The 18,722-nt window shown below is 43.0% G+C and overlaps 1 protein-coding gene across 1 annotated transcript in view; it reads left to right on the top strand.

Moving 5' to 3' along the window:
* The window catches only part of Pappa (pappalysin 1), a 231,453-nt gene that overhangs the window by 20,288 nt on the left and 192,443 nt on the right, over positions 1-18,722 (top strand). Inside the window, exon 2 of the mRNA XM_057784762.1 lies at positions 10,098-11,160. Coding sequence (XP_057640745.1) covers positions 10,098-11,160 — 1,063 coding nt within the window. The remainder of the gene's footprint in view (positions 1-10,097; positions 11,161-18,722) is intronic.

Below are 18,722 nucleotides of genomic sequence, written 5' to 3'. Positions count from 1 at the left end.
CGTTCTCGTCCCTCGGGTCGGCCACGTCCTCGTCCCTCAGGTCGGCCATGTCCTCGTCCTCCGGGTCGGCCACATCCTCGTCCCTCGGGTCGTCCACGTCCTCATCCCTCGGGTCGTCCACGTCCTCATCCCTCGGGTCGGCCAGGTCCTCGTCCCTCGGGTCGGCCACATTCTCGTCCCTCGGGTCGGCCACGTCCTCGTCCCTCGTGTCGGCCATGTCCTCATCCCTCAGGTCTGCACAGCAAGTCTGTAGCACCTCACTCCAGCTGTTTCTTCTGTTCTTCTGCTTCGTCATCTCTTCCTTGTATTTCTTCTTCTTTTCACGAAACCAAAGGTAGACCTGCTTATCTGTTAAGCTAAATTCAAATGACAGAGAAAAATAGTCTTGCACTGCGGGACTTTTTCTTAATTTAAATGTTGCCCACAGAGTGTCCAAGAGCGGCTTGCTGACTGGCTTCTTGGGACTCGTGCCTTTGGTTTCCTGCTGGGCTTGGTTTTTTGGTTTCACTTTCAGCTTCTTTCTCTGTTCTCTGTTCCAGTTTGTTTTCCTCTGCCCTTTCACTTTGCTCCCGTAGAATCGTTTCCATTGCTGTCGCAGGAGGTGTGTGATTTGTTGGCTTCTTTTCACGAGATTCCAACTTTTCAATTTTGTGATCTTCTTGATGGCCAGACTTTTGCTCATGATGTGAGTACGCTTTCAGATCAGATCCTCTAGGCTCTGAATGGTTCTGGAAGGCAAAGATCAGAAGGCTCCCAAAGGACGTCCTTGTCTCTGGAGAGTACCGAAGCCTTGTGTGACTGGACTGTCCGATTCAGTGTTTTATTGTGTCGGAAATGGCTTAATGACAAAAGCTAGAAAGAACTCTCCCCCATGACTCTACGTGGTACTGCAGTGAAGGGTGAAGAAGGGGCTGTCATGAAAGAAGGTAACTGCAGGGGGTGTTTGTCCTCGACCACGTCCTCAGAAATACTGCTCCCAGGGTTATAGAGTGAGTATAGAAAGGGCTTTCTCAGGTCATCAACATGAACAAAGGCATGGTCTCCCTTCCTCGCAGAGACATTACCAACATCAGCCAGGATATGGTTTGAGCTGTGCAAACTTTGAAGGTGAATGAAACTGAAATGCATCCCATCATCCCAAGCTTCCATTCTTTCCTTCTATTTCCTCAGATCTTCTTCTTCTTTCCTTCATTTCTTTTTCTAAGTTGATATACATCACTTTCATTCCCAGTGTATGACAGAGAGGGCAATGACTTAGTTCTTCATTACATACAGGAGTGAGCAAAAACAAAACAAAACATGGTTGAAGAGCACAGAAGGAAAACTTAACCCAATTCTGAGGGGAAAAGAAAACTTTACTCTGAATAGCAATAAAACATGGAGCCACATTTTTTGCATACTATGCAAGAGCGAATTTTTAGTCTCAGTCCACTCTATCCTGGGTGTGAAGTACTTGTTATACCACTTTATATAAAGAAACCAGAAGGTACAGGAGTGAGAGGGGGTAGGAGGGGAGATGTGGAAATGAGGGAGTGTTACCTGAGGCTACACTGCAAAACGGGGCAGAGCTGGGGTTCTAACAGACCAGTCTGGCTACACACTACAGATGTTTTAACACTTTTTATGTTGTCAGTGGCCATGTGCCAAGTCCTGACAAGTTGGTTATCTCCTTAGTTCCTTGTCTAACTGTCAGAGGCAATGGGTTATCCCCACTCTATAGATGAGTACTGAAATCAGGGAGGATGTCCACTAGAATTCCCAGGTTGCCTCTTTGATAAATGATGGAGCCAGCAGTTGGCTTATTAAACTCTGAACTTTCTTCTCTCTCTCTCTCTCTCTCTCTCTCTCTCTCTCTCTCTCTCTCTCTCTCTCTCTCTCTGTGTGTGTGTGTGTGTGTGAGTGAGTGAGTGCACATGTACCCTAGTCAATGTTCTACTAATATTAAGAGACACCATGACCACAGCAACTCTTATAAAGGAAAAATATTTAATTGGGGCTTGCTTACATTTTCAGATGTTTAGTCCATTATTATCATCATGGTGGGAAGCATGGCAGCATGCAGGAAGACATGGTGCTGGAGAGTATTATCTGGATCCACAGGCAGCAGACAGAAAGATACTGGGCCTGGTTGAGCATTTAAAATCCCCAAGCCCACACCAGTAACACACTTCTCCAACAAGGACACACTTACTGCAACAAGGCCATACCTCCTAATTCCTGTCAATTAGTGTCACACCCTAAGGATGAAACATGCAAATCTATGAGCCTATGGGGACCATTCTAATTTAATCCAATGCACACTCATGTGGGAGGGGTGATACGTGCATATGGTTTTGTGTAGGTATGCATAATCACAAGAAGTGCGCGTGTGTGAAGGTGTTTGCAAAGGCCAGAATACAGCGTCTTCCTTACGTTATGTATTGAGTCAAGCTTTCTTGCTAAACCTGAAACCACCATTTCAGTTAGACTGACCCATCAGCAGGTTCTGGGGATTTGCCCATTTCCATGCACCGTACCCCTCCCCCAGCACTATGGTTCAGATGCACACTTCCATGCCAGACACTTGGGAATCCTAACTCTGGTCTTCATCAAACAGTTTTTCCACTGAGCCATGACTCCAGTTCTAAACTCTGACCTTTCCATTTTATATATAGGCTGCTTTTAGGACCAAAGGATCCAGGCTGGAAAGTCAAAGGTAGAGGGAATTTCAGGTTTTATTTGAGCTTCCAGAAGTACTTTGTCAGTCCAGTTCTATCTCAAAGGTCAGGCCTGGTGGTGGCCTGATGGCGGTGGCATGCTTTTAATCCCAGCACTTGCGAGGCAGAGGCAGTCAGATCTCAGTGAGTTTGAAGCCAGTCTGGTTTACAGAGTGTGTTTCAAAACAGCAAGGACTGTTACAAAGAGAAACTCTGTCTAGAAAAACAAATAAAGAAACAAAAAAGAATTTTAGGTCTTAGATGTGCCCTTCTCAAATTTGCCTCAAGTCTGCATTGTTTAAAGTAGTCTTTGAGAAGTATGTATTCTTTTATCATTCCAACGATACTTGTGAAGCACATGAAGTAAATGGACTAAAAACTTTCATCCCCAGAGGACGGATGGAAGGATCCCCGACTCAGAGAGCTTCATATAAGGTCATACCACTTAATGAAACTGGTAAGCTGCTCCTTGAGGTCATGAGACACTCAAAACTAGTTTCTAGCATAAGAAAGAATCTGGGCAGGAAAGCATATGCAGGGGGCATTATCTACGCTGCCCACTGCTTCCTACAACCCTGCTTCTGTCAGAATGCATGCAGAGTTGACTCACAGGAAGCTTCTCCTCAGCAAGTCTTGGTCATGTGACTGAGGCTACTACACTTGATGGTTTTCTTCTCTGGCACTAACAGATAAAATTGCCCTTTGGTATCATCTCAGCTTTCTCTGAATGTCTGATGGTTTGGAATCCTTCAGGTCATTTTGGGGTTTTCTCCCAAACAAACCCAGTGCAGGGACCACGGGTATACTTAACCCAAATCTGTCTGTTTTAATTGCTCTCCTCTGGAGAGATAAAAGCTTTCCATAGGATTGCTCTCTCAAGCATTTCTCTATGGTTTTGATACTAGCAATTAAATAACGGAAAACAAAACAAAGCAAAAAGGGACCAGTGTCGACCTTTAGTTTTTATTTTATTTTTTTTTTTAGCATTCTGTAAGAAACCAATTCTTGACCTAAATTCGTTCTTTTATTCCTACATCATCTTACATCTGCTTGCATTCTCCTATCAGATTCCCACAGATCATGAGTATACTATAAAGTGGGGAACCCAAGTCTGCCTCTCCTACCCATTACCTTAAACTTCCCACAGTGGATAATCACACTGGTGTTACCTGACAAATCATGATCCTAGAATCAGGAGTCTAGGAGATTAGAGGGACCTTTAGGCCTATCTGCTGTGGTCCTCATATCAAGAGAGGGAATAAGGAAACTCAGAAAATAGTTGGCTTATTCAGTGATGTACAGCCGAGCATCAGTCCAGTGGGGGACATGTGCTGAGGGTTATTCCCATGCAGGAAAGTATTCTGATGTCCATTTTAGCTTCAGAGTCAGACAGCAGTCAGGGTAGTGTCTCTTCCAGACCCTAGCAAAGATCCTTGGGACACCATTTACGGTCTTCACACTCAAATTTCATGTCTGCCAAATACATGTTAATAAAGAGTTTGCAGAGTCATGTGTGCTTAACATAGAGATTGTCACACAGAGCTTAAAAAATTTGTTATTATTGCTACTTTTTTTTAACAATGAGAAATGTCCCAGGTAGACTTTTCTTTTTCTTATATAGATACTCTCAAAAAGAGAAAAATAAGTGAGCAATACAAGTTGAATATGCAGTTCCACGGCTGACTAATTCTCCTCTCCAGTCAGCGGCAAATGTAAGTGCGTCCAAGAGAATAGTGTAGAGAAAGTGAGGCAGAGTTGGGGAATGAAACTGGACACTATGACACCTACATTCTGATAATTCCTATTGCCTAGATCTATGTGATGCTGGCAAGGGGATATAACTTCTCTGAGCTCCACCTTTTCTCACTGGCAAATGCATAGCAGCTGTTGTATAAAGCTGGCAAGAGCATCGTAAGCGATACTGTGATGGTGGAGCAGCTGCCCAAGAGGCCAGTACTAAACAGGAACCTCAGGGAAGTCAAGTCCCATGGAAACACAGACTCTTGCCTCCTGGTAATGAAGGTGTTTGTGTGCATGGAGACTGCAGTGCCCATCGCTGGCTCCTCCTAATAGACTGCTTTGCTCAACAAGGAGGAGAGGAAACTGAGAAACTGTGTCATAGCAAGAGAAGGGATGTGAACGGAACACAAGGCAGGGGGAGATGGACAACAGTTTAGCGACATCCCAGTGGGAGTGTGGGAAAGCAGGCTAAATGATGGAGCAACAGTCAGCTCTGGCTTCCCTAGCAGAGACTCAGAGCCTGCCTGACTGAAACAGCACTCATTTCTTTTATTTCTTTCTTTTTTTGCTTTTGTTTTTCGAGACAGGGTTTCACTGTAGCTTTGGAGCCTGTCCTGGAGAACTAGCTCTTGTAGACCAGGCTGGCCTTGAACTCACAGAGATCCACCTACCTCTACCTTCTAAGTGCTGGGATTAAGGGCTGAACCACCACCGCCGGACTCATTTCTGTTCTTACAATTTTGAATGCTACAAAACTTGAAATGCAAGTATGCCTGGGGTTATTTCCTCCTTCCGGCTTTTAGATGACTTCCTTTTTGTGAATCCACATGATCTTTTCATTGTGTACAAATATGTCCCCAATGTCTCCTCTTATCAGGATACCAACATTGGATTTGACCTTATGGTGACATAGGTGTTAAATAGTTACCTCTTTAAAGACTCTGACACCAAATACAGTCACTCTCTGAGCTTCCAGGTGATGTGGCTTCAACATTTATGTCTTAAGGGGTCACAAACACTCAGTTCAAAACATATAAAGTTGAGTCAGTACTTTAGAGGTCTGTGAAGAATTTTGCTGGGATTTTGATGAACATTGCATTGAATCTGTAGATTGCTTTTGGTAAGATTGCCATTTTTACTATGTTAATCCTGCCTACCCAAAAACATGGGAGATATTTGCACTTTCTGGTGTCTTCTTCAATTTCTTTCTTCAAAGATTTAAATTTCCTGTTCTTAAGCATCAGTTTCTCTGAGGAGTGCACAGTGTGGATACTGACAGTTTCATGGAGCAGGTTGAATGAGAAACTTAATGTACAGCCCTTTGGTATTCAGCAATTCCTAAATAAGAGTATCATGTTTAAACAGAGAAAAGAATAGAGAAATAGAATGTGTACCCCCGGAGTAGAATCTTTCAGTTTATACATAAAAGGTGTCACATATTCCAAAGCGTTCTCCCAAGGCTTTAGAACAACACCCTGTGCAGGTCTCCTGCCTTCAGGCTTTCCTGCCAGGTATGAGCGGAAGTGGAAAAGTGAACCTGGGAAAGGGCTGTAAGAGGTCGAAGAGATGGTTCAAAAGCTGAAGGTACTTGTTTCTCAAGGCTGACCCCAGGTGTTTGGTTCCTGAAGCCTCTGAGGATGGAAGGAGAGAACCAGCTTCACAAAGCTGTCCTCTGACCTCCACATGAGAACCTTAGTACACATGTGCCCCCCAATTGTAAGGAGTATAATCAAATGGAAGCAAAGGCATGTCAAGGTTCTGGGAATGTTTGAAGCCCTTTGCATACCAAACTTAGCTGCTCCTAGACCAGGGCGTATTAGAATGGCAGTAGACTGCTTTCCTGGTGACCCTGGAATTGTGACTCATCTGGGCGATGTTTCCAGGTACCTCACTGGTCTGCAAAAAGACACTTGAGGTCACTTTTATTCTCTGTTTCTGTAGGCTATAACATTAAGCAGGTGTATACTCATTACATGTAGATTATGACAGAACTGTGTTGCCCTTCTGCCTTGTCACACAGGGATATGTCCATTGGGGCTATCCTCTAGCTCCACACAGACGGCTAACTTAAGACAGACTTGTACCATTTTTTTAAACCTGTCTCTATTTCACTGAAAAATGTGAGAAAGGACAGTGTGGTATTATGTGAATATTCTTGGGTTCTCCAAAAGATACTGTTTTGTGTCCTGCAAGAGGTAGCACGGAAGAGAGGGAATGCAGGGATTGAGAATGACATAAGGCATCCCGTTCAAATCAACACACAGGTCTGAGTACTGCCAGCATACAAGGGTCCATTAGATCAGTGAACAAAGGAGCTCTTCAAATTTAGCAGAGGATCATTTTATCTCACCCTCCCCATTTCGGAAAAGGGGACTGAGCCCCAGCAGCATAGAGAGTGCAATGACTAATTCCAGACAATTTTCTTGGCACAACAAGATAGATCCCTGCTGCCAAGGCTTGGTTCAGGTCTGATACAGTACAGGAGGGTTTCGCATCCAGTCTTCTACAAGGTGACTCCAATTAAGAGAGTTTTCATGCAAGCGTTGACTCTCAGCCCCAAGTCGTTATGCCATCCCTAGGAAGCTCAGTGACTTCATTTCAACAAATCACACTTCAAGAAAACATTTCCATTGAACTTTTGAAGCCCCTTATTCAAGGGTCTCATTAACTTCAATGTCATTTGTTCTTGAGTCACTGAAAACTACTCTTTGTCCTACCTTCCTGCCTCATGGGGCAAGCCACCTCTTCCTATGAACCTCTGTATGGCAGCATCAGGTAGCCTGAACCATACTCCAAGTCCCAGGAAGTTGCTCAACCCTACAAATGTGTAAACATTTTAACTCCACAACAAGGCAGACTTCTTCCCAAAAGCAACAAAAAAAGCAGAGACCAAGAGCCCTTGGCAAAAGAAAAAGGAGAGAGAGAGAGAGAGAGAGAGAGAGAGTCATATTTCCTACTAGATTACCATTCATTTTTGTTTTATAGAATAATAAGGGAAGAATTAAGTAGATGAGAGGGGATACACTGAGGTAAGAAGGAGGATACAAATGTGATGGATTTAAGAACCTCTGGTCCCACTGACATTCTACATAGACAGCAGGACATGATCTCTGAAGAAATTCATCCCAAATATGAAGACAACTCTTTGTCTTAGGAGGAAGTCAGCGGGGAAGTAACTTTCAATGCATAGTCTCTTATTGTTGTCTAGGCTGATGGAAATATAGGATTTCTAAGTGGGTTTTGAGCCTTTATGCTCTATCTTACCATATCAAGCAAGATGATTTCAAGATCCCTCCTTTCTCTGGCCCCTTTGTATTTCATTTCCACTTATTTCCTATTCTTTCATTTGTAATTTACTCCCAGTCCCTTTAGCATTTTAAAAACCAGCTCTTGTTTAGTTAGCCTGTGTATGTCAAGACTATTATACCCATTATGTCTTTCAAGTATGACAGCATATGTAAAAAAGAGATATAGATGAGGGAGTCAAGGTCCACAGAGATGAGGTGATTTTGTTCAAGACATATGGCCTGTAATTTCGGTCATTATGAGTCAAAACAGGTTACTCTAACCCAAAGATTCTCCCCCTTCCCTTGCAGTAGAAGCAAATATGTCTTCTTACTTTCTTTGTTTTTGATAACTGAGACATGAATTAGTGCCTTAAATTATGATTGTCTTGAAAACCCTCTTTCTTTTTCATATTCTGTTTTGAATTATATATCCATGTTCTCAGACACAGACTGAGTGCCTACTGTAACAAGTGGCTAGACCGGTTACAGACATAACCAAACTGGTCATTACCCTCAGGAGCCATCCAGTCTAGTAGAGAAGAGACCACAGGATGGATACAGGCAGCTCCAGAGTGAGTAAGCCAATGCTGTTTTCTGAAAGCAAAATGGTTCAGTAGAGAGAATGGCCCATGCCTCAGAGCTATCAGAGAATACACCCTTGGAAGAAGTGCTTTGTGTGTTAGTCAGGGAAGCCTGTAATAAATAAAATCATCCATGGATTGACTGTGTAATACAAAACTTCATTCAAATAAGGCCCAGAGGCACTTACTGCAATGCCAGTGTCACCCAGACTGCAAAAGACTGTGTTAGGATATTCTGTCCATTGCCTGAAAATGTTCCGAGTGAGAAGATAGAAGTGGGTGGGCTTAGATCCTCTGCCAAAATGCTGGCCGTGTCAGATGCTAACATAGACATTTACACAGATGCTAAGGTCCCAGTGCCCACAAAGAAAAAAAAGACTGTGTGGGCCTCTTCTATTGATTTTGCTGGACACTCTCCATGTTTATTTGATGAGTATTAATGGCAGATGCACACTCAGAGTTACGGTGACCGCACTGATTCATTCCCCAGTGAGAGTAGGGACTGTCCTTCCCAAATGAGCATCTTTTATTCATTCTTGTCTCCTTTTCTTTCTCTTCTCACCTGGCTTCATACAAGCATCTGACACTTAAAGTACACATGTAATTAGAAAATCCTCTTCATCATCCGGAAAGCTTGCCTGTGCCAAGGTACAGCGGGTACATTCCAGAAAGGGTGGGAGATGGGGGGACTGGTGAGTACAAAGATAATCAGATACATAGGGAATCTGTTGAGCAACTTATTGGAGTTTCTAGATGTTTCAAGACGGATGCCTGCCTTTAAATGTCCTTACAAACTAACTAAAACTTGTGATACCTACCTCCAACATTCCTTGGTAGATGAAGAAATCCAAATCCTTGGTAGTATGAGTATCAGGGGTGTTATGCAACTTGTATACAAGACAGCTAATTCCAAGAGCTAGGATCCACTTACCAACCAACTGACCTCATACCCATCTTTTCCCTTTCCTTAGTCTCCATGTTCACCATTGCTTAAATGGGAAAAAAATATCACTGCCATGGATTTATATGTGTTCAATAAGCTATTGTATATAAAGACCCTACCATAATGCCTTGCCTATTGTACAGACTTAGACTTTATACTTGATTACAGTTGAAAAGTCACATAGTCATGTGTGAACACACACATACTCACACACATTACAGGGAGGAGAGTGTTAGATAATGAACACTTGGGAGATTTTTAAGTGATTCTGAATAAGCCCCTGTCATCTGTTCTCCGTTTCAGCTTCCTCACTGTTGATAGAGCTGAAGAAGTTAGAGGCTGTGATCTTTGCAAGGGGGGGGGAGGTTGTTTGTAATTTTTAATTTGTGAAACACTCATTCTTCTAACAGAATACTCCATATTCAATAAAAAGGAGTAAAACTTTATGAGTTCACTTGCCATGAGGTACTGACAAATCCTCCTCCCTGTTAGTTCCTCTAGCCTTTACTGAATTGTCCTCGGGATGGTCAAGGATACCAGAGAGTACATTAGTAACAACCAGGGTCCCATAGAGCTCTTTGGTGGCTCACGTCTTTAATACCAGCACTCAGGAGGCAGAGGCATGTGTATGAGGCCAGCCTGGTCTACAAGAGCTAGTTCTAGGACAGGTTCCAAAACTACAGAGAAACCCTGTCTCAAAAAACAAAACAAACAAACAAAAAAAGAAAAACCAAAACAAACAGCTGTTCTAGAATATTCTGATGTGAATTTTATCAGAAAAAAAAAATAACCTAACCAGCATCTCTTTCCGTGCTTTATTTATTAATCTTTCTCTTTTGGGACCACATAGGACTGTATGACAAATGTTCTTATACCTCACGTGACCGAGGATGGGTCGTGGGCATTCACACCATCAGTGATCAAGGCAACAGAGACCCACGCTACTTTTTCTCCTTGAAGACAGACCGGGCCAGGAAAGTGACCACCATTGATGCCCATCGCAGCTACCTGCCAGGCCAGTGGGTATACCTAGCTGCTACCTACGATGGGCGACAGATGAAGCTCTATTTGAATGGTGCCCAGGTGGCAACCTCTGGGGAGCAAGTTGGTAGCATATTCAGTCCACTGACCCAAAAGTGTAAAGTGCTCATGTTGGGGGGCAGTGCTCAAAATCACAACTTCAGGGGCCACATCGAGAACTTCCGTCTATGGAAGGTAGCCAGAACACAGAGAGAAGTACTGTCTGACATGGAAAGCCATGGCCTTCACACCCCTCTACCTCAGCTCCTCCTCCAGGAGAACTGGGACAATGTGAAGCGCACTTGGTCCCCCATGAAGGATGGTAACATCCCCCGCATGGAATTCAGCAATGCCCACAGCTTCCTGTTGGACACTAGTTTAGAACCCCCTCTTTGTGGGCAGACGCTATGTGACAACACTGAAGTCATCTCCAGTTACAACCAGCTCCCAAGTTTCCGTCGCCCTAAGGTGGTACGCTATCGTGTGGTCAACATCTATGATGATGACCATAAGAACCCAACGGTGAGCCTGCAGCAGATCGACTTTCAACACCAGGAGCTGGCTGAGGCCTTCCAGCACTACAACATCTCCTGGGAGCTGGAGGTGCTGGACATAAACAGCTCCTCTCTGCGTCATCGCCTCATCCTCGCCAACTGTGACATTAGCAAGATTGGGGATGAGAAATGCGACCCCGAATGCAACCATACACTGACTGGCCATGATGGTGGGGACTGCCGCCAGCTGCGCTACCCCGCCTTCATGAAGAAGCAGCAGAATGGCGTGTGTGACATGGACTGTAACTACGAAAGGTTTAATTTCGATGGTGGAGAGTGCTGTGACCCAGACATCACTGATGTCACTAAGACGTGCTTTGATCCCGATTCTCCACACAGGTAAGATGTCCCGTTGAGAACTGACTGTTACGTTTTTATCTTATAGATAAGACACCTAGGTTTCTTTGGAGTTTGTGACAGTACTCCAGTTCAGACAACAGGCTTCTGACCAAGACAAGTCTAATACTAAGGTTATCCAGGGGACTACGTGCATGCATAGTCCTTTACAAGACTGTGTACTGAGTGCTTACCATTGAACATGACGAAGGCCACAAAGCCCTGTCCTCTCAAAGAGCTCAGTTTAACCTGGGAGCATGCACTGCATGTGAATAACTGTTGTATTGTTTGTGGTCATGTTGATGAGCTCTGTGCCCACCAATCCAGTAGCTTCAATACCATAGGCTGCTGTTAAAATTTAGCACAGTTAAAAGTAAACAGAACTCCTTTTATTTATTTTGTATTTTTATTTTTTATTCTATTCTTACATTTTTATTACTTTTACTTTATTTATGAATACATAAAACCAGCAGCACCTGATGATTCAAGCCTATAATCTCAACAATTTAGGAGATAGAAACAGGAAGATGTTATGTTTCGGCTACAGAATGAGTTCAGGGCCAGCCTAGGCAAATGTGAGAGATGATACCTCAAAATAAAAAAGGGGTGGGTTTATAGCTCAGTAGTAGAGCACTTGCCTTGCTAGTACAAAGGTCTAGGTTCAATCTTTAGCAACACATGCACGCATACATAGATGCACATGGAAATAAAACTGTAAAAGTCAATTCCTTTGTTACTCAGTTGCTACATGGGGTTTGTGGCTGTTGTGCTGGAGAAAATGATAGAGAAATCTTCCAGTGTCTGGGCTTTCTGTGGGCAGTGGGCTGGTAAATGGGAGGTCAGTTGGGAATAGATGCCTTGGGTTCAGATCCCGGCTCTGCCATTTCCTTACTCTGTGACCTCCTAGAGGTTCCTTCTGCATCTATGGCATAAGAGGGATGGTTTGTGGAGTTTGCAGAGTTTAGAGAGAAGACATAGAAGACGCCATCTTTCCTTCAGGGGCCAGCTCGAAAGAAGCATATTTATCTAAGGAAAAAGGCTCGGTATTCAGGGAGTACCACTCAAAGCATGTGCCGGGAACCTTGAATGTGTCCTGAAGAGTTCTTTGAGACAGGTGGAATTTCACCGAGGCCTTCCAAAGCAGGCAGAATGGGAAGCACAACTGAGGAATTCCAGAAATCTAGTGTGCAATTTGACAGCTATTGGCAATAAATATGCACTGTACTTAGTATTCATGCAAAAAAAGACACCAAAAAAAGGTACTCTGGGAGATAATGGCCATGTTTGCTATTTTCCATACGGTAACCTCTTTTCTATGTGCTTCTGTCCCATCACAACGTGTTTTAAACCTTGAATATATAAAACAATAATTATTTTAACAACAACTAGAAGAAGAATAGAAGGTTCTGGAGGGTGGTTTGATGGATAGGCATGCTTGTTCTGAAAACAGGATGACCTGAGTTCAAATCTCCAGCACTCATGCAGATGGCACACACAGTCATGCATGCCTGCAATCCTTGCCTCAGAGGGCAGACACAGGCAAATTCGGGGAGCTCGCTAGCCGATAAGCGTTCAGTGAGAGACCTTGGTTCTCAAAACAAGATGGAGGGTGATGGGTTACACATTATCCTGTTGTCTGAGTGTGAATACACACACACACACTCAAAGTGTGTGTATACAAAGAATAGGTATGATTTTAACTCGACCAGTGGGACTGGTCGAAGTTACTGGGGAAGAAACAAAGGCATTTCAGGAAGAGGTAATTGTATTATTCCTTAGAATCAGGAAGAAAGGAGGTCTGCTGCACAAGACATTTGAGTCTGCCCTGGGTATTGACTATAACATGCAATCCCAACATGCAAAACATAACCAGAGGGTGACTTTTTGTGTGTGTGAGACTTCCACTCTGAAGTCAGGGAAAGGGTCAACAACCACTTTCCTGTTATAGGGAAACTTTCCTATTCTGTCCAACACACATGACTCTGGCCTTGCTGATGGTTTCGGCACATTGGCCAACCTCTGTGGGTTTTCTCTTCATACTTCTCTGCCTCTCTCAAAAGAGCAAGGACCTCCCTTGCATAGGAAAAATACCTATCTTTGGCAGGAGAATGTCCTGCCCGGAAGTAGCTCAGAGAGCATGGCATTTTTGCCTGCTGGTACAGAAGGGGCTTCTGGACTCTCCCTTGCTACCATCTTGTGCTGCATACAAGGGGAGATTTAGTGGAAGGCTAGTTTGTTCTGGTCAATTTTGCTCACATTTGAGGCCTGGAAGAACTTGGCAAAGGAGATAAGATGGGAGCTAGCATGTTCATTTGAGCTATGGGAAATAATGGCCTTTAGAAATAGTGTGCCTGATTCAGTAAAGTCATTAGGCAAATGAAAAACACAGGTTCTCTGTGATCAGCAAAGAGTATGCGACTAAATCAGGCTTACATGAAATACCTACGTTCAAAGACAGAGTCGGTAGAAAGTAGAGTATGGACAGTGAAAGTCATCCAATCCACGGGTCGATTCAACTAACCCTTCTCTCATTCATGTCACAAATCTATGTTTAGCATCTGCCAAGGGTTGAGAAGGCAAGTTCCCCAATCTTGTTTGGTGTAAAGAAATTCCAGATTCAGAAAGATGAAACAGTACATTCAAAGTCATCCTGCTTGTGTGTGGAAGGCTTGGGCTCAAACTTGGACTTTTTAACTCTAAAACTATTGAATGGAACTATCTTTAAATCCGAGGAACAATTAGGTAACATTGAAGGACAGGGGTTATAGGCAGGGCAGTGTTTCAAAACTTTATGAGAAGTCTGGTGATAATAATTGAGTCAGAACCAAAGCCAACTGGCCTTTTCAGATTCCCATGCTGGATACAGGGACCACTTGGCCTCAGGTTCCAGATATTTCAAAATTCAACAGGCAACACAGGCAGATTCCAAAGGCCTCCTCTTTTCTCATCGCAAGACTGAATGTTCCAAATGTCTGTGCATAGCATGTGCCAGCAGTGTGACCACTCGAGCCAGGGTCTGCTTGTTTGCTGCCTGCGAAAACTGTGTGCACAGGCTGAGCCCCACCAGGCCCTGTGTCATCAGGACTAAGCTAGGGTTATTTGGTTCAGGCTGAATCAGCTGCCCTGTGTGCAAAGAGAAACCTATGGAAGGTTTCAGAGAAATACTCACTTTGTGATTTTGAACAAGAGAGAGGGAGGAGGGAGGGAAGAGACAAAGAAAAAGGGGAGAAGGGGAACAGGACAAAAGTAGACAGGCTACTGGAGCAGAAGCTAGGAAATGCAGGCTGGTGTTGTTTAGGTGAATTTTGAGAAAGAACTATCTAAAAATAAAAAAAAAATCTTTCAGGATATATCTCTCTCCTTCCTCCTTTCCCTCCCTCCCTCTCTCCCTGTCTCTCTCATCCTCTTCTCCTCTTCCTTCTCCCTTTTTCTCTTTCCATCTGTCTTTATTTCCATATGTCTTTTATTGCTGTTTTTCTTTCTCATTATTTTAAAAATTAAATTTATTTTAATGTGTGTGTGTGTGCGCACACACAATGTGGGCATGTTATTCTGAAGTCCAGAAGAGGGCATCAAATCCCCTCTGACTGGAACTGTGGGTAGCTGTAAGTCATCTCCAATGGATGCTAGGAACTGAACCCAGATCATCTTAAACCACCGTTCTTCCTCTTCAGGTTTTCATACTCTAATTATTTCTTTGAAAAATTCATATTTCCTACAATGTGTTTTAAACATAATCTCTACTCCTTAGTCCCCTTAACTTCTCTCAGATCCATCCGCCACTCTTTGCCAACTTTCTGTCCTTTACATGTCCTGGCCATGGATTTGCTGCCATTCACTGGAATATGGTTGTATGGTTGATCTAACAAGAGTCACAACCTTAAAGAAAACTGGCTCTCCCCTCCCCAAAATTTAATCAACTGCTAATGGCTCCTGAGCTAGGGGTGTCAGCTGATGCCCCCCACCCCATATACAGGCAGACTGCCATAGCTACTGAGTTCATGAATGTAGCGGTCCTATCGTGTGCAGAAGACAATTTCACTCTGGTCTGCCTGGACTTCCGGCTACTAAGATCTTCTTCTCGTCTATGATGATTCTTAAAGCTTTGGGAGAGAGTGTGAAATAGATCTCTCATTTATGACTGAGCCCTCATAGACAATTATTTATACTCTGGCCAATTATTAGTTACTATGATTAATCCCTTCCAATGCACAAAGAAACCGCTCTAATAAAGTTCTAGAACTGCATAAATCTAAGGGTAGAGAGATGTAGATTTTAGGACAATTTGGTACTATGACCATTTAGCAAAATAGCAATTGTAATTTCATCCCAATAGCATGTATGTTCCACAGTCCTGAGATTTTGGCCAGGGTTATAGTACTAGTCATTTTATCCTGTAGAATGGGTCATCACACATTCTGTCCTTGTAACCTTCTTGGCATTCTCCCAAGAGTCTAGGGATAAAAAGTAATAGGATAGTGAGTTTGTAAGTGATTTGAACGGTCCCTTTCTGTTTCTATGGTTGCACCAAAGTAATCAAGGGAGTATTGACATTGTGTTTTCTCATAAGATGCAATGATAATAATAGCGAAAGCCTAAGAATGCTGTAAAATAAGACTGGGATAGTGGGTGCTGAATACTTTGTAATGTAAGCAATGTCAGATACTTGGTCTTGAGGAAAGCATTTTCATATGGCCTGAACAACAGGACCATACCTGCACTTAAAATTCTAAGTAGACCTACCCTGTGCCAAAGGGAGCAGAGACAGTCTATGTGATTTTGAGGCCATGGTGGGACAGAATGACATGAGGAGGAGTTTGGAAATGAGATGGTGTCATCTCCAGTTGGCATGGTCTTTCTAGTGATGTTCTAACCTATAGGGGAATAGATTTCCCATCAGTACGGGTGTGTAAGTTGGCACTGATAACCATGTTCAGGCTAAGATTACAACCAGGACAGAGCAGGTAACCTTGCTAGCCTTGGAGTAAATCTTGGATAGTCCAACATTTTCCTAACTTTGTATTTCAAGTCATGTTGGAAACAACATGGAAACTGTTTCTCTTTGGTCTCACAGTAATTTGTTGCATGTATCTTCTTCTGTCTACCTCCTTGTTATTCACCAGTTGAAGATGTTCCTCATTATTGAAGGACAGTCCCTCAATGGAACGTCATATACAAGCAATCCATACAATATGTGGACTTCAAATACAGAAAATTATTCTATGTAAGAAAAATGAGGCAGATACCTGGAAGAACTATGATTTCAGCAAGCATCCAGGAATAGTCATACTCTAGTGAGGTGACAGCCAGAGTCCTGGTAGAAAACAGATGGTACATTCAAACAGAATAATTAAGGAGGTTTGAAGGAGGGGTGAATTTGAAGCAACAACTACTTACAATGCTGTGTATGTATTTAAGAAAACAAACAACCTTATCTCTTCACTACAAGGTTATCAAACATGGACAGAAATTTTCACCTTTTGTCTATAGGGATAAGATGGATGGGCAGTTGTGGTACCTAAAAACTGTGGCTGGATGGAAAGGGTTCCCACCTCTGGCTGTGACTTTAGAAAAAGAAAGATCTACTGTGGTTTTGAGAAGTTAGAGAAATCTTCATGATGTGGCATGAACAAAAGAGCTTTGAAGTGTGGGCAGATTTAGACATGACAGAAAAGACCTCGTTGGGACAGATTGCGTGGGTAGGGCTACTTAAGTTAACATGGGAAGACAAGTCAGAGAGTAGGAAAAAGCTACGTCTAATTGGGACACATGCATGGAGACACACAATTTGTTCCTTGATGGGCATCTCCAAGAATCAGCATGACTTAGGATAAAATAAAAATTCAAGGGAAACACATTGTGTCCTTGGCTGGCCAGTTTCTTAGCTATGAAATCTTGGGCCAGTCTTCTAAATTCTGAATCTCCATTTTCACATCTACTGAGAGAAACATCTGAAGGTACAAATCACATATTTTATGTGACCATGGGGTCACATAAAAGGAGAATCACAGAATGTCCTTAAGATGAAAAAAATGGCATTGTTCTCTCTCTCTCTCTCTCTCTCTCTCTCTCTCTCTCTCTCTCTGTAACTTCGTTCATTCCTTTCCAGTAATCCTGTAAGAGAAATTGCCTTGGAATCCTATAATCAGAATATCAGGGTTTATTTAACGTGACTAATATTCATTACAACAATACCAGGAGTCAGGCTGGTGTAGTGGGAAAAATACACATGTTGGAGAGTGACCAGGGTTTGAATCTTGGCCCCACTCTGCACTAGCTGTCTGACCTTGGCTCATTGTTCAGTAAGAATTGTGGGTTTCTCATCTGTTAAAATTGGGCGATAACAACTATACTGTGGTATGTCAAAAAATATAAATAAAGTTCCTGGTGTGAAACACTTGGTTTCAAGTGTGATACACAGTGAGTATTAGAGATGTTCTCTTCATCCCTTCCATGTACACATAGACACCCCTGCCCTCATGTCAGCTCTTATTTCGGGGAGATTGCGTTCTTACAGGCTCATAACAAAGACGGGAACAAACTGCAGTATACAAACTGAAAGTATTTACCCAGACTACTTTCATTCTTAAGATGCTTTCTTTTAAGGACCAGCCACAGATCTGGTGCTGTTATATAAAGACCACATGACTTATACCAAGCTTATTGAGTTTGTACAGTAGTTTATTTGACAATTATCTCAAATGTCTAGCTGTGTTAGAAGATATATTGCCTCACAAACCATCCCATGCTGTGCTGGCAGTGGTCGTAAGGAGGCACATGATAGTTTGGTGGAAGATGCTAGATGTTTTGACCATGCTTGCTTTCATGTTGAAACACAATGAACATGAGCAGGCACAGTGATGTGCCTGGTCTAATTGTCTCTACTTTAATTTTGGGCTTTCTTCAAGCTTTTCTACTGAGTAAAGTTAACCTTCAGTCGGTTTCCACCTCCGAACACTGTGTGACATTTTAGTCATTGAAAGCAGAATGCAGGAGAAACTGGTATCGACAGAGTCTACAGGGCTCCAAAACATGAGGCTAGCAGGGAGCTCCAAACAGTGAAGTATGCAAAACCACACATTTCCCCACTTCAAGTGTGGGAGACCGAGCACATTTAGAGTGCACTTCCACCAAGCCATTTAGAACAGTCTGTGTAGCTGCGTCCTCTGGGGCAACAGTGATGGAAGTGACAGTCAGCTTCACCGGGTGGTTTAGATTTGATGGGGTGCCTGGAGTAGCAGCTGACTTGAGCACTACAAAGAACAATGATTTTGCAGCTGTTGTTTGGGGACGTCCCTTCCCTGGGAAGTCTTCTGATGTCTTCCCTTCATACTCCATTCTCACCTGTTTCGCAATGCTGAGCCCTCATTCTAGAATTTCAAGGCTAGGATAAGAGTCAAAGACTTTTGAACCCATCACCACTGCCCTTTGATTGTAGCTGCTATAAGTTCCATATCTTTTAGAGTTTTTCTCTAAATTCTAAAAGCCCTATGTATACTAAATACTAATGTATTTCTCTTCTATGATTGGACACTTCTGACAGAGACAATGGGCATGTGTGGGGC

The sequence above is a fragment of the Chionomys nivalis genome, chromosome 11 (assembly GCF_950005125.1).
Source record: "Chionomys nivalis chromosome 11, mChiNiv1.1, whole genome shotgun sequence".
Taxonomy (NCBI): domain Eukaryota; kingdom Metazoa; phylum Chordata; class Mammalia; order Rodentia; family Cricetidae; genus Chionomys; species Chionomys nivalis.
This window is presented reverse-complemented; position numbering and strand designations above follow the sequence as displayed.